The sequence below is a fragment of the Neopelma chrysocephalum genome, unplaced genomic scaffold (genome assembly GCF_003984885.1).
Source record: "Neopelma chrysocephalum unplaced genomic scaffold, ASM398488v2 Primary Assembly neopelma1_23, whole genome shotgun sequence".
Lineage (NCBI taxonomy): Eukaryota > Metazoa > Chordata > Aves > Passeriformes > Pipridae > Neopelma > Neopelma chrysocephalum.
The window spans coordinates 19,024,032-19,048,454 of record NW_020897691.1 but is presented as its reverse complement, the minus strand read 5'-3'; the positions used below and the strand labels follow the sequence as shown (position 1 = coordinate 19,048,454).

Sequence of the window (24,423 nt, the reverse complement as noted above, 5' to 3'; positions counted from 1 at the left end):
AACCTCAGCAGAACTATTTTGCTTTTGAATATTAACCACATATTTGTATAATGCTTTTATAACTGAGACTTATATTTATCTGAAAAACTGGCGTAAATTAAGCCCTTACATAATTCTCCACATGTTCAGATGGGAAGATCTTCAGACTAAATATTTTTAAGGACTAAAAATTATATCCTTTTAAGTTCTTAAAAGTATCTAAGTATGCTTGGTACTTGATTTATCAAATTCTGTAGTTAATTGAGGCACAAGGAAGAAAATAGTCCAATCCAAGTAAGCCGAATAGCCCAATGTAATGCAGGATTCAACTTAAAAAATAACCTTTTATTCTTTTAATCCATCAAACAATTACCTACCTTTTCTTAGTATAGTTGAAGGAAGCACGTATTACAATATTTATAGTGGTAAGGCTCATACATATAAAATCATATATATAAATAAAACCCCATGCAAAAATATACTTACTTGTATATTCATAGACTACATAGGAAATCGAAAACTCAGACCTGTTTTTTCAGTGTACCCCCTGTAAATTTATGCTGTTTTTCCAAATAAAAGAAACAAGAAAGCAACCGCCCCTTTACATAGCTTTAGTACCTGTCAGCTTTTATTTCCTTACAAAAAACGAAGCATTTAATGCTATTCTACGGGCAGGGAAAGCTGCATGTCCTGATAGCAAGATGGAAGTTTTGGTATAAATTCTACTTTTAATTACTATTCAGTATTCAAACAAAAAAGACAACACCTAAACCAAGAACCCTCAGTAACTTCAGTGGCTTTTTGTCTTCTTGAAACTCATGGCAGATTCTTAATGCAACTGGTAGGAACAGATTTCTTTTTTAGGAGGTACAGGAGAAAGACCATTAAAGCACTATTTGGCCTAATTTTTCTTGACACATTGTGAATTTCTTCAGAGGAAAAGAGAATGTGTTATCTAAATAAAGCATCTTTTTCCAAGTCAGTTTTGTCCTTTGCTCTCTGAAGACAAACTTTTCTCACTCTTGCAAAGAGGCAAAAGCTTTCTTTTGATATGAAGGAGACAACTGCCATACAATGTCATTTCCCTGATGAAGCTTGCAAGGAGAAGTGGAGGGAAAAGATTTAAAATGCACGGTGGTGCAATGCTCCAAGGGAAAATTACAAAGGGAAAGGAGAAGAGCAGAACCATTTGGCAACAACTTTAAAAGATTTCAGTCACACAATCAAGCTTTTCTTATGTAAATACTGTATCTCTAACATCCCCACCCCCCCTTTTTAGCTGAAAATTGCTGTATTTCAACAAATGCAGTTAACTGAAAAATTCTTTCTATGCTGGATAAGCAAGATCCTTTCTGTTACTGGATAAAGTTACTAGTGAAGATGAAAAAATGTGCAAGTTTATTTTTACACTTTAAAATAGAAGTAATAGATTTTGAGATGTTCTTTTATGGAGTAAGGCTAGGATTCTGGAAAAGGCAAGTCTCTACAGGTATCTATCTCTTCGATGTCCTTCTTTTGCTTTAAAAATACACAGGAGATACGCACCTTGCAGGTAAGCAGAAATTGGTCCTTACCTACTAATATTTCAATACTATTACTTTCTATAGCATGTATATCTTCTAAGCTGTGGGGTTGTTTGTTGTCTTAAATTGAGGTACAACCTATTTCATGTTACCCACTATGGACATCAATCTCAACTGAAGCTCACGAAAGCATACTGCTGTACAACAGCTTTAAATCAAAAAGTAGGAAACTGTTTCCAGTTTAGACAGAAAGCAGAAATTAAATAAAAAGAATACACTAGCTTCAGCCAGGACAGCAAGAAAACAACTGAAGTCTAAAAAAATTGCTTCTTTACCCAGAAGGACCTGAATGGCAGAACCTAATTCTGAAATTTCATCTGGCAAGGCAATAACTATCCCTTTCATCCTCCCATGTAATGCCACACTTGGAACCGACACAGCTCTCCACCTCTGGAAAGAGGTCAGCAAGTGAAAAGACTCAGCACTATCCCTTGCAGGACTTTGTCCTTCCCCAGCCCCCTTTCAAAGCACTGCCCTCAGTATGCATGAGCAAATTCAGTAATGCTGAAAGGACATCCCGTAAGAGTAAACGTTATTTTATCCTGAGACTGGGTGCAGTGAGCAGTACAGAGCTCCTCCACATATTATTTTGCTCTATGATGGCTTGGAATGGAAAGTTTCTTTAGGGAGAAATAATCAGGTATTACTTCAGCCTTTAATTCTCACTCCACAGTGGGCGTCCTTTGAGTAAAGACTGCCGACTGTGACAAATTGTGCTGCATCAGTGCTATAATATGAAGTGGAGTCCATTAAGAACTGAGCTGAGATCACCAAACTCATTTTGATTAACCTCCAGGTCACTAAACACTTATAAATATGTTACACAGCAGCTGCTAAACATATTTATATATGCTTAAGGTCACAGCATCATCTGTTGGTTGTTGGACTTCAGTCAAATATCTTATGTTTCCTTCTGTGCTGCTTTTAGTAAAGGCATATCCAACATACTGTTTAAGAAGTAGATATCTCAAAGCATAGTACTAGACTCTCTCCTACATCTCCCAGATTTCTCCTCCATTCTTTTGTGTCACTAAATAAAAATCAAGTATTTTAAAAACAGTCTGGTGTACATGTAGTGACATCTAATGGCAAAAATTCAACTGACCGGCTATGAATTCTACAGCAGAACAAATGCAGTTAAGTATACAATTTTACAATATTTGTCACACAAACACAAAGGGCTGGGTTGCTTAGGGATGATGTAATTAGGAATAACAGGAAGAAATTAAGAAAATAAGCACTTATGTTGAATATAATGAAAAGATGCCTTCACAGTGCGATGCAGTTACCCACCAAGGGAATGAAGGAAACTCCAGTACTCGACACTTCTACACACAGGCAACACATTACAAAATGTACTGGTCAGAGAAATCCTGCATTGCATATGAACTAGACAACTAGAAGATAATATTGTGATCTCAGATTATGTATTTTTCCCCATTTAGAGGCAAAAGCAGCCAAGTCAATACAAAGTTAGGATTATGCTATCAATTTAAACACAATATCTAAGCCTACACATTTCTTTTTTCTGCTCTACCGCTACAAGTAGATTTTCAAGAATTCAGCAAATGGAAGAGATTAAAAGTGGGAATGGGGGAATCTACTTGCTTTCTGTGGTTTATTTACTCTGTTGACGATTTAGCAATGCACAGCACTTGCATAATACCAGAGCCAGTAGTTATGCTTGAGGAAAGGGCTGCCACCTCAGGGGATCTAGGCAGGCTGGAGGAATGTGCTGACAGGAACCTTATGAAAGTCAACAGGGACAAGTGCAAGGTCCTGCACCTGGGAAGGATGAGCCCTTTGCAGTGGTGCCAGCTGGGACTTGACCAGAGGGAAGAAGCTTTGTGGAAAAGTCCCTGGGCATCTTTGCAGACAGAGCTGAGTGTGAGCCAGCAGACTGCCCTGGCAGCAAAGAGGGCCAACAACATCCTGGGCTGTGTGACGAGGTGCAGAGCTGAGAGATGCAAGAAACTGATCCCCTCCTTCCTCAGCACTCATTAGACTCTATCTAGAGTATCATGTCCAGTTTTAGATCCTCCAGTAAAGAAAAGATGATGATAAACTGGAGTAAGTTTAGCAGAGGACCCCTTAGATGGTCAGGGCTTGAGCATTCACACTGGAGGGGCTGAAGCAGGACTGTTCAGCCTGGGGCAGAAAAAGCTGTTGACAGGAATCTACAGCAGTCCCCTAGCATCTAAAATGTGGTTAGCAAGAAGATGAAGCTGGGCTTTTCACAGTGCAGCACAGTGGGAGGACTAGGCACACTGGGCAAGAGTTAAAACACTTCAAGTTCAGACTGGATGCAAGGAAAACGTTTTCCCCATGAAAACAGTCAGAAATTAGATCTGGTGGCCCAGAGGGATTGGGAAATCTCTGTCCTTGGAAGTTTTGAAGACCCAACAGGATAAATCCATGAGCTCTAAGCTGAGTTTGATGAGAAAAAGGTTGGACTACAGAGCTCTTGAGGTTCCTTCCAGCTTGAATGATCATATGATCCTAGCCTGTCAGCTTCATTGTGCTGCTGATAGTCTGGTGTACTACCGGGTCCAAAATACAACTGATCAAATTCAAAACATTTCCTTTTAAGAAGGTCCTGTTCTGCTCTTTTGTTTTCCTTCATTTGCAATCTACCCAAAGCTTAATCTGCACTTAATCTCTTTTCTCTGCAAACAAGTAGCATCAGATCTAATTGTGTCTTCTGAGCTAACGCAGAAGTCCGTGTTTTTAAAAAGAGATGTCATGCAAGATCTGGTCATCGTTAAAAAGCCAAGCAAAGAAATTGCAAGAAAGAACAGCACTGACAATACAAAGGAGCACATAAGTGATCACAGCTGCCGAGCAGTGTCTCTTATACGGAGATGTCTTTCTTTCACTGGACCTGAAATCCACAGTAAGTTCACATGTTGTCTCCGACTGCTACACAGCAGTCACTTTACAAGCTCTTGCACTTCATACTTGCTGATATATGACTTAGTACCTTCTCAGTGTTGTCACCTGATGCAAGATTTTTACTGTCATCTTCCTCCCTCCTTATTGAACAGATATGAATTAACTACAAAATTGAGTTTAGAGGTTGGTGTGGTTTAGCTACGGACAGCGACAGAAGTGGATTATGCTTCTCAGCAGGACAAGAAATTAAGACACAACTTCTCATATGGAAATATGTCAAAGCTTAGGTTTTTGCTGTGTGCAGAGGGATCAAGTTCTAGAACTTTCTGTGGATTTTCTAAGAGGCATCTGACGTTTTGTGCTCTCCTCTCAATCTGTAACACTGGAGCAAAGCCCTTCCTGCTATCAGAAAAAATGATCCAGCTTCTATAATGAGCCCTGTGGCAGCCTGAGCACAGCAAGCAACTCCAGCATGGAAACACGTAAGGAACAGAAGGGTTCAGAGGTAGAGAGTCTAGAAGGGATGGAGGTGAGGAGAGTTTGGGGCAGAAAAGATGGAAATGAAGGAGACAGTAGATGGAAATTAAGAATGAAAAATGGTTGGGAGCATCCTCATTAGGTGCCAAAGGTTTTTACACCCAGGAGGATGATGGGTGCTCAGGAGAAGGGAGATGAAACAGAGATGGGGGAGGAAGAGGGAGGAACATACAGAATACTGCTACTCCCAGGGTAAACACAGGTTTAGGTCCCTCTAGCACAAGTGGAACCTCTCAGCCAGATATACCTGAAGGAACGAAGGGATACACAGGGAAGCTTCAAAGCAGGGTGCTACAAGAGATGTGCCTTCCCACAGCTCCTCAGCTCGTGCACCCTACCATGAGGTAGGGCCAGGCTCTGAGGCGGCCACTCTGGCCAAAAGCTGCGTGAGTCCCAGTCCAACAGCATGGCACAGTGGGGCAATGCTGAAGGAGCTACAAGGACGAGAGCTGGGATGGGGCACACAGCCCAGGTAGGGAAGAGGTGGCACTGAGTTACACTGCAGATATCCTAGTGATCACAGACTTGCATCAGTTGTTAGGCACTTCTGCACTGTGCTTCTCGACACTTGCCACAGTACTCATGTAATGTAGGGATTTCTCCCAGTTATCCTGCCCTAGGCACTGGATCTGAAAAATTATCCTGTTACTGCGACCTGGCCACCTGAGCAATTGGCTGGTGAAAAAAAACGGCCCACAAGTTTGCCATTTCTGCTCCAGATCTTTAACCTACATCAGTTTTGCAGCAAATGCACTGCAGCACCTCAGGGGAGTAATTTGTGTAAACATTTTAAAAGGAACATTTTTTCTTTTAATGCTGACACACTGCTAAGGTGGCTACTTGATTACAAACTGTGAAAATGACTGAGTTAGGCTGCACTCACAAATCACAGTGTACTGACCAAATTGCCCTGTGCTTATCTGTGCCAGGTCTGCAGCATGACAATATTTCCTCTCTCTTTTAAATGTCAAAGTATGATTTGGGTGGTTGTTATTTAAACACACTGACCTGCACAATAACCAGAAGTACTTTATTTAAATCTATCTTGAGCTGGGACTAGCCTTAAGCGCTTATAATCTGTCACACTTTGACACCAAATGGGTTATTATAATGAGAGTAATTCAGAAGTGAGACCTGTGAATGCTTTCTCCCTGTAGAATTTACACATAAACATGTGCAGGCAGATACATATGCTCTTTTGTTATGGATTTTCCTTCTTGCTACATTATGGGTTCCCTTGGAGAAATGAAACCATTTCTGTCATCAGGGGATATGGGAGAACTGAAGGAGGAAGAATACAAGGGAAAATAAACCACAACATTGTTTACTTTGACTGGAAGTTCACTGGCGCATCAGCTCTGTTAGCAAAGGCCAAGATACACAAAACCTGAATATTGGCTTCAGCAGCTATAAAATGGCATTGAAGGTAGTTCCCATGTGAATAAACCAAACAAATTCAGGATCACTACATGTGAAAGTGAAGTATCCTCTTCTAGTTAGCTGTTACTATCAGTGTACTAGCCTGGACTTACATGTCCTCCTCTGTTCAGGGGAGAAGCTTGCCAATCAAAATAAAATTTTAGAAAAGCAACCATGAAAGCTGGTGACATGAAAGGTGTTAGGTCTGCCACAAGATTTTTTCCGGTTTTGCAGGGTAAAAGGAAAAAGAAAATTTTACAGTTGTGCATGTGTATGTGCATGAAAAGGGGAAGCCGAAGCTCTGAAATCCACTGACAGTGACAAAGCACTGGGAAACATAAATGAAAAAGCATCCAGATTTGTTCTGACGTGTGTGTGTGTATGTGTGTCTGCTGACATCAGGCACATAGAACCAACGCAAAACTGTTCTTCTCAACAACCAAACCTAACTGGCAATGCTAAAATGGGAATAATTTTCTAGCATCATAATTATGTGATAGTGCAAAACGCCTTGTAATCCACTGCAGTCTGAGTACACTGCCTGTTTTCTTCGTCTGGTTGATCTAAAGATTATTGTGCAAGATACTTTCTGAAAGAATAACAGAAATAGCCTTTCTACATATATTATTTTTCCTCTGATTACACAAATACTTGTGCCTTTAGCATCATTACCATTACTTAGATTTCGCTAATAAACAATCAAGGAGGGAGGAGAAACTTAAAAATTAGTTGTTCCTACCACACTGATTCAATGCTGAACCTCTAAGAAAAGCAGTCACAAAAACTTATTGTTTGTTTACAAGCTATTGTCATCACATTAACCCTTTTTCCACTGAAAACATCTGCCCAATGGGCTACCTACTTGCTAGTCATTTAAAGCCCAACAAAATACAGGAATGCCACCCCACATCAAACACTGGAAGAGCAACATAAGAGGCACATGTAATTCACGAGTAATGATGCTAATAACAACACAACGACATAACATTTGTACAGCTGAATGCATGCTGAGATCAGAATAAATCTCCCTATCCCATTTTACAGAGAACAAAAACTGAGGAAGAGATCCAAGATTAATAATGGTCTAAAATATGGCCAGAAGAATAATAAAGTAGTTGAATACAGTGAGGAAAATACAGCATAAGCCTGTAAAAAAAAAAAAATCCTTAACTTCATTTGATCCTAATGACAGAGAGGTGTGTGACTGAAAAACATTTAGCAATAGTGAAAAGGGGTTTTCTTTTTGCTTGTTTGTCTGGTTTTTTAGGTTGAAACTATTTGATTTTGTTTTTATAAAGTTCCTTTTGTGTTAATAAGGTGTTTATGGTCTGAATTTCATGGTGACCACAGTGTTTGGTCACCAGTTCTCAAACCCACAGGGAATCCCTGAAATGCCTTCATGGAAGAGCATTCTTAGAAGTGCAGTGACATCTCCATATTTTTATTTATTTGTGTAAGACCAAACTAAGCTCTTAATACTCAGTGCAACCTGTACTGGACAAATACAATTTATCTAATGCTGTGTGACAGAAAACACAGAACTACTGAAAAGCAGGCCAAGTCAAATGGCTTGTAATCCCATCGAAGCTCTGCTCCTGGCGACCTCTGCCTACCTTCCAGACAAGGTGGGTTTATATAGCAGCTCTAACAGCAACTGCTTGCACAACTGTCCCCATCAGACATGATATCTGAACACTGTGGAGATACAATTCTTAGCCCAAGTGGAGTGGGTGATGGGTAAAAGAGGGCTGCTGTAATCTGCCCAGGAAGCAGAGCATGCATGAACTGGGTTTATAGGGAAAAAAGGAAAATTGCCCTGTATGCCATGACAGAGTCAACTTGAACCAGAATGCCAAGAAGGGTGATTTAGTCTGGTGTGACTCGATATCAAAATGGGAGTGACTCATATGACTCTCACTATGCACCTTCTATTTTTGTGCATGTTTATAAATAGCTGTATTAAAAAGTCGGAAGGCCCTATGAACTCTCTCCCAGAAAGATTACTTGAAAATGGGTAAGAGTCTGTTCCCAGCACATGAACAGCTAGAAGGTCACCAAAGCGTGGTGCTAAAAAGCTACAGGAAATCAAGGACATGCTGTCTGTTTCACTGACTCAATTTCCTGTGGTGGGACACTGATTTGGGAGAGGCTCAACCCCCGAGGGGGATGCTGTCTCTCACCCCCTCCTTATCATATTCAGTCATGTCCTCACACTGCTTTTGAGCACCACTGCAACTCCATAGAGCTCGCTGTGCTGGCAACAAACTGAAAATCTAATAAAATCCCAATCGTTTCATGCCAGCTCTTCAGTGTATCTTTTCATAGTAAAATGTCATCTGGTTGACAGCAGTACACTGAGAACAACTGTGCATGTGCGGCAGCATGGCAAGGAAGTTCTCCAAAGGGATTTCCCAACAGGCACATTTTTACATACCTATCTTTGCCCAATGGCCTGGAGCAGTTATATGTTTATTGATACTATTACTACCACTATTACCATCAGTCTCAGCTCTTTGGCACACCGAACAGTTTCACAAGAGAAATGTGGTGCATATGTCACCACAGTTTCAGCTGGCTCTTCACCTTTGGCTCAGAAGGTACCTGAAACCTGTTGTGACAACTGCAACAGGTATTTAATGTAAGATTGCCACTCAACACTAAATGCCACTTTTAATGCCATCATTAAAAAAATCTCATTGCTGTTATGCTATTTAATATGACTCTTACAAGGTTACTTATATGTCCAGCTAGAACTGATGCTTCCATCTGAACTCATCAATAAAGTGAAGGGCTCTTCCCACTCATATTTCTCCAGGTAGCATTGCTAAAAAAAAAAAATTGTTTATTTTTCTCTCAAATACCACCACTGTAAAACAACCTAAAACCTTAAAAGCCCTTTAAAACCTGAAACCTTCCTACCATTTTTTATGTCTCTCCTTGTCACAAAAATCTTAAGCTGTTCAATCAATCTTGTACTTGCACAGTGTATGTGCCAAATCACACAGAGCAGTCATAGAATTAGCTTTCTTCATGAGTCCCATTAAAAAGATGGTTATTCCACTGTTTTGTTTTGCCTTTCTTTCTTTACCCCCCCCAATCAGTTCTGTGACTTAAACTAGATCTTCTGAGAGACAGTGTGAAAATTCAGATTCCTCATCTGAAACATTTCTTGTCATCCAAGAAAGATTACTCCATCTAAGGTCATCTTATTCTTTAACTTTATACAATAACAATTAATGAAGTACTGCATTCTTAATCTCCTAAAGATCACATTTTAAAGTACAGAATCTTTATGTAACATCCAACCCTGAGGCAGAATGTTAATAAACTACACAGAATCCTACACTGCAATTTTGTTTCAAAATAATTAGTATTTCTACAGAGGGCAATGACTCTCCTAAACAACCAAATCGAGCCAAAAATAATCTTGACACAATAATAATCGAATTAGAAGTGTCTCTGAGGTGAGTGAAAATTCTCATGCATGACTAAAAGTCACCCTTCCTTCCCAACACACTCCTGCTTTCACAATTTGAGAATGGTTACTCTCTGAAGGAGGAAAGGAGTAGACTCTTGAGGTCTGTGGTTAATCTCTAAAGGCATGTACAGCATACAGCAGTCTACTTGATTGATGAGTAACCAAAAAAGAAAAAAATGCCTCCCCAAATCACTGGTTGCCTGAAAGCATGGTGACAACCAGGGCTCCAAAATGATGGATTTACCTTTTAGTAAAACAAAATTCCAGATAAAAATATATTTCTCTTAGTCTCCCACAAGAAATGGGTTTGGTTAGCTCAGCATGTAGTTTCTTCCAATCCTTACATGATTTTATCAGCAGTTTTGAGCTGATCCATAAAATGCATCTCCATTTAAATAAAATAATCACAAAAGATTTCTAGCTTTCCCCTTACTATAATAAAAACATATAAGCTGAGCTGTACTTACCCCCTCCTAACACACTGTAGAAAAAAGCCATACATGGTTCTGCTTTGAAAAGCGAACATGAGGAAAGGAAATGCCCTTTCAAAAAAATAAATAAAAAAATCAGCTTGATACAAATGACTGTTTCTCATGAAGAAGGAAGATGCATGGGTCCTTTAAAAAAGAAATATGACAATACTGGTTAATAGCTCCCTTAGAAATTACAGTTACAGTAAGCATTAGTACTTGGACTTTCTAACCCTTCAAATCACACAGAAACCTGGGGTGGAGAGAAAATATTCCAGCCATTACTGAATCGTTACCAGCCTCAGGTGGAGCAAGCACGGTAGCTCTTTGGGCTTCACACAGACATTCTGCAGTCATTTAGGCCAAGAAGCAATGCCACTTCACTGTGCTGAAACTACATGGACTTTATTTTGGAAGCCAAGTGTGGTTTCATGGACTGAAACAAACTGCCTGGATATTCAAATGGCACTAATCGAAAGCAAAGTGGCACTCATTGTAGCGTGATCCGTCAGGATCCCTAAAGGAAATCTGGGAATGTTTGGAGGAGTTGAGCAGACCCCTCTGACTAGACAGCTTGAGACTGGAGAACTGTGAATGGCCTGAATTTGAACAGGAGTAACTCCTTCCATGTGACTGAACATTAAATAAAAGACCCAGCAGAAAGAGCCTTTCTGCTAGGGGCTTATTTCAAAGGCCACAGATAACATACGGCACTGGCTCCAATTATGGCTACCAGTCCTATCTTAGCCTAGTTTACTTCGGGGATTTCACAGCTGGCAGCCTTTCATCTAGAAGTAGCCTGGTTTGAATAAGCAAAGAAACTTGAATGAGTACTTAACCTTCCTGCACTCCACTGAACTTCCCAGCAGAGAATAACAGCACCTCCGAGCTTAAGGGGAAAAGGGAAAACAATGGAAAATATATACTCTGACTAGGGATTAAAGACGGTAAGTTTTACTGGAGCATTCAAGACTTCCTGCTACAAAACTGCAGCTTTCAAAATCACAATTAGAATTTTAAACCCAAGTTTCAAGATGAAAAGGGTCAGATTGGAAAGTACTACATAGAAACTGACAGGCTCTAGAATGTAAAACACCTAAAAAAGTTCTGGGTTTTATTTATATTATTATTCTTTTTAAAAAATTTATTCCCTATTTCCTCCTTGTTCTTTTTCCTTTTGACATTTTAATGCATCATGTCCATTACGATATTTCCTCACCAGTACCTTCTAGTCCATCAGCAGTGCTGCATTACCCTGCTGTTGGAGAAAATAATACGGAAAAAGTGCTTTGCTGGCACCAGCAACACAGAATATGAATTATACATACACAGCAGGAGAGAAATGCTAATGGAAGGTTAGTCTGCCTGTATGTGCGCAAGGGTGTATGCGCATGTAGACACACACACATACTATAAAGAAGATATCTAGAATGCACTTTTAAAACTAATTTACACTAATTGTGTTTCTCTGTCCAACAGAAATTCTCTAATATCAGTGCAGTTTTTCTAGATCAGTTTTATGACTGACTAAGAACTTACATAAATTCTTCTGACCACACTACAATAAGACCGTGGTATCTAACTGGTTGGGAAGCAGTTTAGAACAGAATCACATCCTAGATCGCCTAAAGTTATGGCAAAGCAATGCAATATCACACATTACTGTAGAGACTGAACACCACTCCTCAGGTGGCATGGGGATCAGCGGATGGTAACGTAAATACCCACCTTAATTTAGCAAGTTTTAAAATGGCCAGTGGTTGCAAATAGCTAAGCTAGTTCCCAATTCCTCAGTTTAATAAACTACTATGTCTAAATCATCTCCTCTAAAATCAGCGACACTTAATTCTGAATTCATTCAATCTATAAAAAAAATTGCTTTAATTTACAAAATTGCAACACGCAATCCTGAGAATCATATTAAGGTACACTGAGGTTAAAGAGACTGCCTTCAAAGATAGGACTGCTTCTCATGTATGCACATCAAAACTCATTTTATTGTCATTAGTTCAGGTATTGATAACTGCACCAGCAAAAAGCTCATTTCAACATCCAGTTGGATGCGCATTTTACAGCCAGCTAGCACTGAATTACATCTTCTAAGGCCACACTGCTAACAGCATACAAGCCAGCTATTTTGCAACTATGTCTTTACCTCTCCATATACTACAATCACACTTCCAAATGCTAAGAAGACATACTCAGAATGACACTCACTGCTAGCATGAGAGATGCTGAAAATGATGGTGACAAGCATCTAACTCTGAAAACATCTGTTGACTTCAGGTGTCAATAATCAATTTTCAAAAGTCTGTACTGGGCATTTGCTATAGGAAACAAAAGCTCACAGACAGTGCACACATAGTCCTTGAAAAGTTTCAAGTTGAGCATCCACAAAGTGAGAAACTCAAAATTGGCTGGTACTAGAAGATACTGGCTAAATTTGCTGCCTTTGAACAGGGAAAATGCTATCTCATTTGCTTAAAATTGTTTGTTTTTACTGAAGGCTTACTGTGTTGTAGGTTTGTACAAACAGAAACATTTATCTATCACTATAAATACATGCACTGCTCTAAGAACCACAGTGTGATACAAGACTTCATCTTCTGGAGCCACCTGGTTCTTGAAGGCCTCCACTGTGTTCTAGTCTCCAGCAGCAGAACCACCATTGGGGTCTCAGTCAGTGTCAGCCTAAATAAGTTATGAAGAGTCTTTTCTTCCATGGATATGTTAGGTCTTCAACATCTAGTCCTAACTACTCAATGCTAGTTCTAACTACTTATGCTGAGACTAAGATAAATATAAAAACGGAAATACTGCTTTGCACTTTATTTACACTGTCTTCCTGAAAATAAAGTGAATGACTACATAGGGTCTTAGAGAGTTATTTAACATTGCCTGCTGTAAACTGTTACCCAGAGCAAGTTTAAACGCCCTGGGTAGTATGAAACAACGAAGATGTTCAATGAAGAGGTCTTAAAAACACCTTTCTTTAGCCTGACAAGCTCAGTATTACTTGGGAAACACTGGCTTGCCTGCACAAGACGGACTGGCACATCACAAGATTTTAGGTTACAGGGAAGGTATTATGTAGCTGTAGAAATTAAGCTAAGCTTAACATAAAACAGGCCTCAAGATGAGGTCAAAGGCTAATTCAAATGGTGTAGACCTAGTATCTTCCACAGCCACCACTCTTTTATTTATATGATTTTTATCTTCTCTAATGAAAAGGGTGATGGTCTGCACTGAGGATGATACCTAGCTATAACTGGCTGACACTCAGATCTTGATCATCCAGCCCTGATTAACGAACATTGATTTTATGCCCCAGTGGAAATGATTTTATTCTGATGCATGCCATTTAAATTCATTTTACATAGCTGCTTAGCGTGGCTTGGTGAGGCAGAGGCAAACCAGCCGTCTTTGTCTAAATGAGACTGCTGAGCTGGTAAAAGACAGATCCTGTGGATTAACAGCTGAAGATAAATTTCTCTCCCCTATTGATACTTGGTTACTGAATCAACAAGTTGACCTTGAAGGGGATCACAACCAACTTGTACAGAAATACTGCTGTGTAACCATGACTCTGACACAACCATTTAATTTTCTTCTTAATTCTACATAGAGGAGTGTGTTTTACAGTAATAAAAATCCAACCATTTCTGAACCCCACAGCTGAAACTTACAAACTCAACACATTCAAAGAAAAGGCTGCACATTAGCATATAAGAGTGGATGTCTTCCCAGTTAGGCAAAGTAGTATGGAGGGAGTGCTCTCCTATTTCACTATTTTTTTTTGTTTTTTGAACAGGAGAATCAGTAGACTTGTGTTCTAATGTTTTGCTTTTCTTTCTATTTTTTCTATGCACATAAATGAACAATGTTATTAAGGAAAAACCTAACAAGAGCAGCTACAGAAAAATGGTAATTAAAACTTGTTAATTACCATGAAGGCAGCAGTTATTTGGGTATTACAGATTTCCTACAGAGAAACAACTGAAATAACATGATGGCAGGGAAGCCCATAAAGCTCAAATCTCAGGTTAAGATGGACTCGGTTGTGAGGGAGCAACAGGCTGCGAGCCAGTGTAGATACTTTCTCCCAGCTCTGTAATTTTTGGTATGGTTAGAGAAATCACAGTGTGAAGGACTGGTGAGAAAAGAGTATCTGCATTTCAGGCAAATGTTTTGCAAGGAATACTTAGTGCTCTTAAAAATTGTTCTAGTGACTAACTGAAACTTTTCAAACACATGCATGCTCAACTACAATGTAACAAAACTTCTTTGAAAATCCCATTAAGAAACCCTGTAATCACTCCTGCACTACAACACCCACTAGAAAGGGATCATACTTTGGGCGTTGCAGTTCACTGCCTAGGCAGCAGTGACAATACCAGCAAGTCCAGAACACATGGTTGCACAGCACCGCTGTGAGACAAAAACACCAACGAGGAAAGAAAGATGATGCCCTGGGTCAGGGGGAGGACAGATCTCATTACTTCTCAGTGATGAGGTTCTTCATTTCCCTTTTAGGAGCAAGGGAATGGAGCCATGTCAAAAGCCATGCAGATGTGTGAGTGAGTGACATGCAGATTTTCACTGAACTGTCACGGTGGCATTAGTAAAAAGAAAACAAAAAACTAAAAACCCCTCTACAATGCAAGTATTTCTGTATCTTTCAGTGACCTTTATACTCCTTCAGCACTCAGATGGCATGTTTATAAACACAAAAAAAAAAGCCAAGGTCCCACAGCAAGTCCAGTTTACACTGCTACCTACCCGTACTGAGGCTGGTGCACCAAGGGAGCCTGAGCGCTGCCATAGTTGGGGTGCTGTAAAGAAAACATGGGCTGTCCACCAGCCCCTCATTGGCTGGGAAAAACAGGCTGGGAAAAATTTGGCGGTCTAAAGCAGAACTGAAGAACAGCCTCTTTGGATTTGCTCTGTATCACAAATCCAAATCATTGTTGAGTACATTCCTTTCATACGCAGGCCTGGAGGACTTGCAGGAATCGCCAAAAGCCATTATGCTTTCTCCTCTACAGTTGACTTGAGATCAAAGAGTGTGTTTGCAACTTACTGACATCAGAGCAGCGTGACAAGTTTCTCTCAATTTGCAGTTTTGCCCTTTTGCCAGTATTCGCAATAGAGCTTCAGTGATTCCTCAGCCCTTCCACAGGTGCTGGATCACTGGAATTGCCAGTGTGTGATGGGAAGGCTCTGAAACAGTGCAGTTTTGTCCAGGCAAAGCTAAAAACAAAAAGCAGTTTTATAAACTGACTTGGTAGGAAGGTGCGAGATAGGAATGGTAATCATTTAACCTAGTTTTTGATCAAACACCACACACTATGCCCAATGTGTAAGTCGAATCACAACCAAATACCTTCCACTTAACACCAAGTCTTTTCTTGCTGTCAAGACCAACAAACGTGAGCTTTACCTTTCGTTCTGTGATTATACAGAAATCCTGCTCCTACAGCTGCAGTGATGGCCTATTTATTCCTTCGTGCCTGACCTATCAGCTTATAGCCTAAACCAGACAGACAGAAGCAGACTTCCATAAATCCTACAAGGCAGGTCTGTTAAAACAACCAACAGAAGCAAGAGACTGCTGGTTCACAGATATCTGCTGGAGCACAGTCTATTTTAAGGGAGTCTGTTTCTATTTTACTGAACAAGAACATGAAGCACACTAAATTTACTGTTATTGTTTTAAAAGTTTGCTGCTGCTAATCACTAGTAGCCACCCGCCTTCCACACTCCCAAAACAAGAAAGCAACAAATACAGGGACACGTTAGCTTCCTGTTTCTTATTTTACATTGCATCTTGAATGATAAATACCTGTATGAGTATATGCGCATCTGTGTACACATATGCATAAGTGCAAGATGTGTAATACACACACATATAAAAATGTTCACCAGAAGAGTCCAACTAACTTTGTGTAATTCTCAGATATGATGGAACTTCTTGCAACAGAAAAAGCTAATAAATATGCCAGGAGTTATTTGAGTCCAGAGAAATATGGAAATTACTTAATGTGAAAAATTTCACAGAAAATCTAATTTAATTGCAAGTATTCCGGCATCTTAAAAACAAGCATGGACAGACATAAATCCACATACAAACAGCAACACTGCTCAAAGGGAAGACAGGAGGAGAGATGATGTCTCCAGTCTCTACAATCCTGTTTGCAGGTTCTCTCTTATGGATGCACAAGTGGCAGGTATCAACTCCGGATAACTACAGCTTGCTTTTCTCCTTCTGCCTTTCCCCTCCTGCTGTTCTTCTCAGCCTGCCCTCCTCTCCCCCTCTGCATGCCTGACTACAAATAAGAATGTCCTGTAGAAGAGGACTGCCATCAGCACTGCTGCCCAATATGTGGGTAGTAAATGCATGAGCTGATGGGCAGATTCATAAGCTTCCTCACTCTCTAGCAGAGGCAAGCTGTCAAGGACATGTTGGCCCTCTCTTTACTGGAGATAAAAAAAAAAAATCACCAGCTAATTAATTTGAAGTTGCAGAGGGCTTGTTTTTGACTCCTAATGTCACTGCAATCCTGCTAGTTTTCCTAAAGCCTGCAGTGCCAAGAACTAAGCTGGAAGTGGCCATCATCTCCATTGTCACAGCTGCTTTTTGGGAGGATAATTCCCCTTATGTTTAAGGAAAAGTATTCTTCCCACACATCATCTCCTCCCAGAGATAAGGGCACAGCTAGAATATATATAAATGCATATTCACATGCCTCTACAGCGCAATTATTTCAGAAATGACAAACATTCCTACTTATTTAAACTCCTTTCACCTGAAGGCATACCTGCTCTGAGCGGAGTTTGCAGCAGCCTGCATCACTGCAGCAGCTGCCTCCTGTGCCTTACGGTTCACAGTTGGCATAGGTGGGCCCATCCCAGGGCCTCCCTGCTGAGGCATGCCAGGAGAATTGGGGGTCATACTGCTCATGTTTCCAGGAAATGGTCTGCTCTGCATCCCAGCTGATGGCATCCGTCCCAGGGGCATGGTACCACAAGGCTGGCTTGGCCCCTGTCCATGCATCTGACTGTTGGCATTTATACCCATGCCAGGTCCTGGGCCACTGTAACTTGTGTTGGGCACACCGCTGTACGTCGGCGGTCTGGAGTAGTTTCCTGAACAAAATGATAAAAGCACAGAGAAAAACATTAAAACTTCTGAGCAAATATTTCTGTCTAGGAAGTAAACAGCTGCAGAACTTACACATGTGAACTAAAGTGAACCATGCTGGCCTCAAAGTTGAGACAATTTTTTTACCATGATGACAGACAAGCAGTGGAACAAGCTGCCCAAGGAGGTTACTCAGACTCTCTGCTTGGAGGTTTTCAAAACCCGGTTGGATAAAACCAAGATTAACCTGCTCTGATTCTTTATCTAACCCTAATTTGAATAGAAGGTCAGCCAATAATAACACCTGAGCACCCTTCCAACCTGAATGATCCTATGAATCTGATTTTCAGGTACCCTCAAACATTTTCTGTCTCATATGTGTTATGAGGCAACAACAAATACAGAAAAGCACAGCCTCCAAAGGGTTAACAGCACAGCACACAGTACACAACCCCCTTCTGCAGTAAAGAGGGACGTGGCATGTAAGGAGCCCATTACATAAGCTCAAGGGAGAATCTTATTTTTGTAATTTCATGTTCTCATTCCTTTGTCTTTCTCCAATTTCAGCAACAGGCTTCTTGCTCCTAACTGTTCTGCCCATTTGTGTCAGAGGTGATTTGGCATGGACTGGTGAGGATGGCTGTTGGGCTCCAAGAAAGATTCCTGCTCCCTCCTGCCCTATCCTGCCTTCCTGGTAAGTTCAGTTTGGCTATGCCAAACTTCTGCTGAAGGGGTGGTAGCTTACAGTGCACCTTCTCTGGGAAAACTAGTTTTAACACGAGTAATCCTTACGAAGGATGGCACGAAAACCTGGCTGACCCCAATCTATGTTGTCACTAGAGTAAGTGCTCCACTTGCACCACCTTAACTCGTTTGAGTGCTGATTTTCCTGTCATGTTGAAATCTCAAGAAAAGGCGAGTTTACAGTATGCAGTGTTACAGAAACAAACCCAAGCAGCATGACAAAGAGAAAAAAAAAAAGAAAGCTAAAGATATGATAGAAAACTATTTTAGGAAATGGATCACATTGCACTACTTCAGTCATCAGTTTTGACTTGTCTTCATTTCCATCTCATCCAGAATAGTGGAAACACAACCCATTCCCTCCCTGTGGGATGCCACAGAGCAGAGTTTCCTGACTACTCTCAGATATTCCCACGCTCATTTGAAGGCAGAAGCTGTTGGACTCTTCCTCTGAACGTGGATATCAGCCATGTCTCTCCTCAGGCCTCAGCTACCAGGCAGAGGAGTTGGTGGCATGCAATTCCTGTTTATATTTAAAATAAATATATTCATCCATAATTTGAATGCACACATAATTAACTAATATGCTCCTGCTGCTGTGCTTTGGCTAATCTTCCTCTCCTCCCCACCCTGTAACTGACTCACTCTGCTACAAGATCTCCTTGGCGAGAAGGCGTGAGACCTATGCTTCCCAAGGAAGTGGAACAACCATTCTCTTCTGTTTTAAAAACCAAGTTTCCGCCTGGGGGTCCTCCTAGAAGGATTCTCAATATGTGGTTCAACAAAGATGAAAGGCTCCAGATTCAGCTTTATGCTGGTTTCAGACTGCCCTGTCACTTCTTCTCCTCTTCTAGGTTTGGCCGCTGGCAGCTCACTATTCTCTGCTCAGTAAGCCATTGCCCCCAGCCAGAGTTTTGGTTGCTGAGACCTGCTTAAGGCATGCTTCTCATCCTATATATGTGACTGCACACTGAAGGGTTGACTAGTTTCATACTGCTCTGCTATGTGTTACAGGCGTAGCATACAACTTGGATGTTGCTCTGGTTTTCCAGCTGCTTTGTGCAAGAAAAATGTAATGCAGCAAGATGGTGTATTTGTGCATTCAAAGATTAGGCACAGCCAGTTAATGCATGTTATGTACATGTAACAGCACCCAAAGTGAAGCAAATTCCCTCCCTAGACTAGCAGATCTGATAACCATAATCACTGGGAGCTACTGTCAGTCCAATTTACATAAAGCCAATTTGTTTTGTCATTTAGGGTCTACGAAGTACAGTTCAACAGCATGCTTGGAGGAGCAAACACCAATGCCGAACACTATTGCTGTTCTGATGCTATTTTGAATTGGGACAGAAAATCTCTTCTTTCATGCTTTGGCTTTTCTAGTATAAGCACAACACAGAAAAACCAGTGGAATCTTCTCCATAAAAATATGTGGCTCAGTTAAAATAGCTCCTAATCATTCATCTCCAGGGATACACATCCAAGAGTACAGGGAAATCATCTTTTCAGTAAGGAAAACAAGTTTCAATGTTTTTTCCGTGGTTTTTTTTTCCCCCCTAAGCATTTCCTCAATACCTCAAGTACTAGCTATTCTTATACCTTTCAGATAAAAAAAAAAAAAAAGAAAAAAGAAAAAAAAAGCGCAAAATAAAAGCCAAACAAAATACAAGAGGAATTGCCAGGAATGAGGAGCGCAATCTTATTTCCATGTTTCTCTAATAGATTAGTAATTTGTTGGCAGTGGCTTTGACAGAAAACAGATGGATGCAGCATTAAACACAATGAATGCAGCAGATGCTAGGCCAGCCCACATCAGCTGGACGTGTCAGGCAGCCAAGTCCAAGAGCCCACACTTTTCAAGTGGGTACAAGCCTGGCAACAGCGGCTGTACAATACCACCGAACAACTCCTCCCCTCCATATCTAAGGGATTTTTGATTCCAACTCCCTCTTGCCAAAGTAGAATTCTACCCAGAGAGACAACATCTCAAATGCATGAGAAAAACCAAAGCAATAACTGGAATCAGGAGGGGAAAAAAAAGTGTAATGAAGATAAAGTAAAAAAAAAAGCTGACTAACAATCTGCCAAAGACAGATGTTCATACTTACCACTGAAACTCTGGTCCACTTTGTTCAGGTTTGCTGAACAAAGTGCTCTGATATCTTGCCATTTCTAGGCAAACTGAAAAGAGGGAAATTTGAGAACTGACTGCAAGCTTTGCTTTCTGCTTTAGAGACATAGGTCAGATTCACAGTATTAAAAATAGTATCTTAAAATAATTTTAGAATTTTTTACATGTGCATTTAACCATCGAGTTTTTCTTGTACAGAAAATTTAAACATGTTGTTCTGAATTCCTCTGAACTATTTTACCTGGGGGACTTCAGTAAGATACAGTTGATATGTAAGTCTTAACTCCACAGGCTGTTGCATATGTGGGTCTGGATTCAGAGGTCCAGACTCTCAAGATACTTAGGGAATCTCATCCTTAAGATGCTAACATTTTAATTAAAATCTAGGATTAAAATCAGTGGGAGCCAGATAGCAAAATGCTATTGTGAAGTGAGTCCAGCATTGAAAGTTGCAAAGCACAAATACTCAATTCATACTACTTTACCACTAAAAAAGGGGGTTTAACTTACTGTGAAGTTCTGGGGTTGTGGTTCAAACACACTCAGTAGTGATTTCTCTCTTTGTTATACCCAAACAGAACAGTTTTACTACTGAATTGAGCAGGAAAAGTTAGGGAGACAGGATGCATTTCTGAGACGTTCTACTGATTCACAGGAAGATTTTCTCTGCCCCAGCCTTAAGAGATCCAACTGACTACAGCATCTAACTGCTCTCCAGAGTGCATTTAAGGGACATTTTGCTGTGGCAGCAGTCTGATGCTCAGGTTATAGACCAGAGCTTCATTAACCCCCAAGCTAGATGCTGTCCAAATACAAATCAAAGACTCTTTCTTTCAGTAAAAACTTACCTTCTTGCTCTGCTTTTGTTTTTTTCTCTTGGGGATAGGAAAATGCTGAGATTTAATAAAAAATTAAAACTAATGTTCTGTACTGCATGCTCCTGTTTTGTATCCCAGACACAAAAAATGCGGAGCCAAAGCCATTTATTATTTTTGTAGGAAATGGTTTCACAGAATTGGACTAGATCCCCAGTACAGAACTGCTTCCTGGGAAAATATATTCTGCTCTTATTATAGATCTAAGTGTCATGTAAACACATGAAAATCAAATAAATCAACTATAGGCATGAAATGGATCATTCTGCTCTCATGAACTGGGGGCTAATTCTTCCAATCCAAACCTATTGGTGCAGTCTTACTACGGTGAGCAATTCCACTACACAGAGGACACTCGCCTTGAGCAACGGTTTTCAGGACAGCACATAGTGAAATCCAGCATTCTGAGCCGAATCAAAAGCTCTGATATAAAAACACAAGTAGCCCTCTCAAACTCAGCCTATGCTTAACAATGTTCTGATGGAAGGCCTATGAACAAAACGTGGAAAACAAATCAGATCCTTGGGAATTACTTTAATAATTTAAAACCTTGGGTGCAACCCAGGTAATTTTGACATATTTGTTATTTTGGCAGTAAAAGGCAAATGGGGTAACATTATTATATATTCATCACTGCTGGCATATGATTGTGCTTTGTAGGAGGGTATGTTAAGAGTTGCAATTACAGATTATTTTCATTAAAAAGGAAAAAATGCTATTAAAAACTTAAATTCAGGTAAATACATGACTTGTAAATATCATCATCTTCACCCTGGATTTTATTAATGGTCAGATTAGCCTGGTGAAAATGTAGTATTCTTTTAGTCTAATTGTTACCTACAGAGCTGAAAGTCTGCAAGGCTCTAATTTTATGATGACCATGCACAGGACTACTAGTATTTTCTAAGAGCTGGCAGAAGAACACACTTTTCATCCATCACACTATTCACCAAACCCTTCTGAAACGGACTGTTAATGACAATGATGCTCGTTTTCTTCCTGTCCCTCAAGTTCACTTTTTAATAGCAGTTTCTTCCTGACCATGACCCATAAAATCATTACATAGGCACTTTCATCTACAGAGGGAAGAAAAGAACTGCTGAACTCAAGCAAAAAAGAAAGTAGTATTCGGCGTGTTACTTAAATGCATTGATTTAGTACAAAAACCTTTCCATTCAATCAGTGTGGATGGCTAATGTTTTACTGCACTTGACACCCACTATTCCCATGGTTCGGAATCTCAGCAGCAGCAGTACAGCTGGAAGTCAGGACAGCACATCATAAATCCACTGGAGTTTTTACCAGTTAAGCTAGTTGCTCACTGTGCAGATAAAAATAAGCACTTGGACAACATTTTACGGCCACAAAATGGTTTCCAAATAAAAGGAAAGCACCAGTCAACTGGAGTTAGGTAATTAATCTTCACACATGGCTATAAGGCATTACTAGCCCCATTTTACAGTTAAGGAAAGCAAAGCAGAGAAATGAATCTCCTTGCCTAAGCTGAAAGATGATGTAAAAGGCAGAGCCAAAATCAGAAACTGGGAAATCTTGGCTTGTAGCCCTCTGCTCAGAACACTAAACCAAAAGCCATCCAGAGATGGAACAGAAAGGAACATTGCGCAGGGCAGCAAGGTTCCCTGCAAACAAACATCAGAGCTAGTTCTCAGAAACTCTGGAGACTAAAATAACCCTCCTTGCTAGCATGGGCAAGTCATCAAGCCCTTACAGAAACTCCCACCACTAGCACCAGTCCTTTTTGAGGCTTTTAAGTAAGAAAGCAATAGTAGGAAGCGCTGAAATCGAAAAGCTTCTTTATATACCTTTGAAGAAAACACAGCCCATTATATATTCCATGGCTTGACTTCAACTTCATTAAACCCCTAAACAGATGCATACTTTATAAAGGTTATCCATTAAAGGCAAAACAATAGACAAGTTCAAGGTTGTCCAGGGGCAGAAATTGTGTATTCTATTTTTGTTTTACTCCCCCACCAATTCTGTCAAACAAGCAAAATAAAGGGAACTGTCTCTCTCAGTCTGAAGGGTTAGTTAAGATTCACAAACCATATGCATTAGAGCGCAATACTCTATTTCCACAGTAGCCACTGTATTATTATGCTTGTTAGAAGACTTTACCCTCACAGTTACCATGCAATTTCAGGTTGGCCTTGGGATTTCATCCAAGAAAAGAAGTCCTATTTTGGGATCGGAGTTGTGACCCTTATTCCTTGCTTGCTCAAATGCAGTCTCATCACAGAGATGACATGCTTGGGCTCCGAAACAATAGAACTGGCAATGCCACAGATTCATGATTCCCTTGCCTAATTTAAGGTCACTATTTTTATGCAGAGAAAGGTGCTAATAACAGAAACAACTTCCTCCACAAGGTGCAGCAGCTCCACCTTCATATGACAGCTTTATTTGTTTAGGATTTTTTTTTTTTAGAGAGTGTGTTGTGTGTGTGGTTTTTGCTGTTTTTAAGAAATCACCTACCTAAGTACACGATACATCTATAGGCTGAAAAAAAAATTATCATATCTATTACCAGTGAGCATTTTACCTTGTGGTCCATATTGGCTCATCTGAGGCCCATAAGTACCACTTGAATTACTCTGCTGAAAGCTACCCATTCCAGGATGCACTTGGCCTCCAGGTGAGGGGTGTGGTGACATGGAAGGTCCAGTTTGCTGAGGTCCATACTGTGACATTTGGGGGTTCCTCTGTATGCCTGCCATAAAACCTAAAGGGAGAAAACAGCCAAAGTAAAAATTAATATTCAGGTAACTATCCTTTATTTTTAAGAAATCTTTGGCATTAAAATAAACCAACTCTCTTTAGTTATTTTCAGACTCAAAATACTCAGAAAACTGCTGTTGTTCATACAAACAGAAAGAAACACATCTCCAAGTCAGCAAAGCTCTCTCAACCACAAAAACCTGCACGCATCGTTCCAAAACCTGTACTTGTAAAAGAAAGACAGGGCAGTCTTGCTTAGTTACAAATGGTTGTTAATTTTAAAATTAAAACAATTTTTAGGAAAAAAAATATAAGGCAATTATCTGCATTACTTAATTAGTAGTAGGGAATTTGCCTGATGACTTATGGTGGGAGTATCACATTTTCCAAAATGATATGTTGCTACCAAAATGCCTAACTTCAGCATATAGA

The 24,423-nt window shown here is 40.2% G+C and overlaps 1 protein-coding gene across 1 annotated transcript in view; it reads right to left on the bottom strand.

Moving 5' to 3' along the window:
- ARID1B (AT-rich interaction domain 1B) overlaps positions 1 to 24,423 on the bottom strand; it is a 324,487-nt gene that overhangs the window by 42,054 nt on the left and 258,010 nt on the right. Inside the window, 2 exon segments of the mRNA XM_027688947.1 lie at positions 17,177 to 17,504; positions 23,816 to 23,995. Of these exon segments, the coding sequence (XP_027544748.1) occupies positions 17,177 to 17,504; positions 23,816 to 23,995 (508 nt within the window).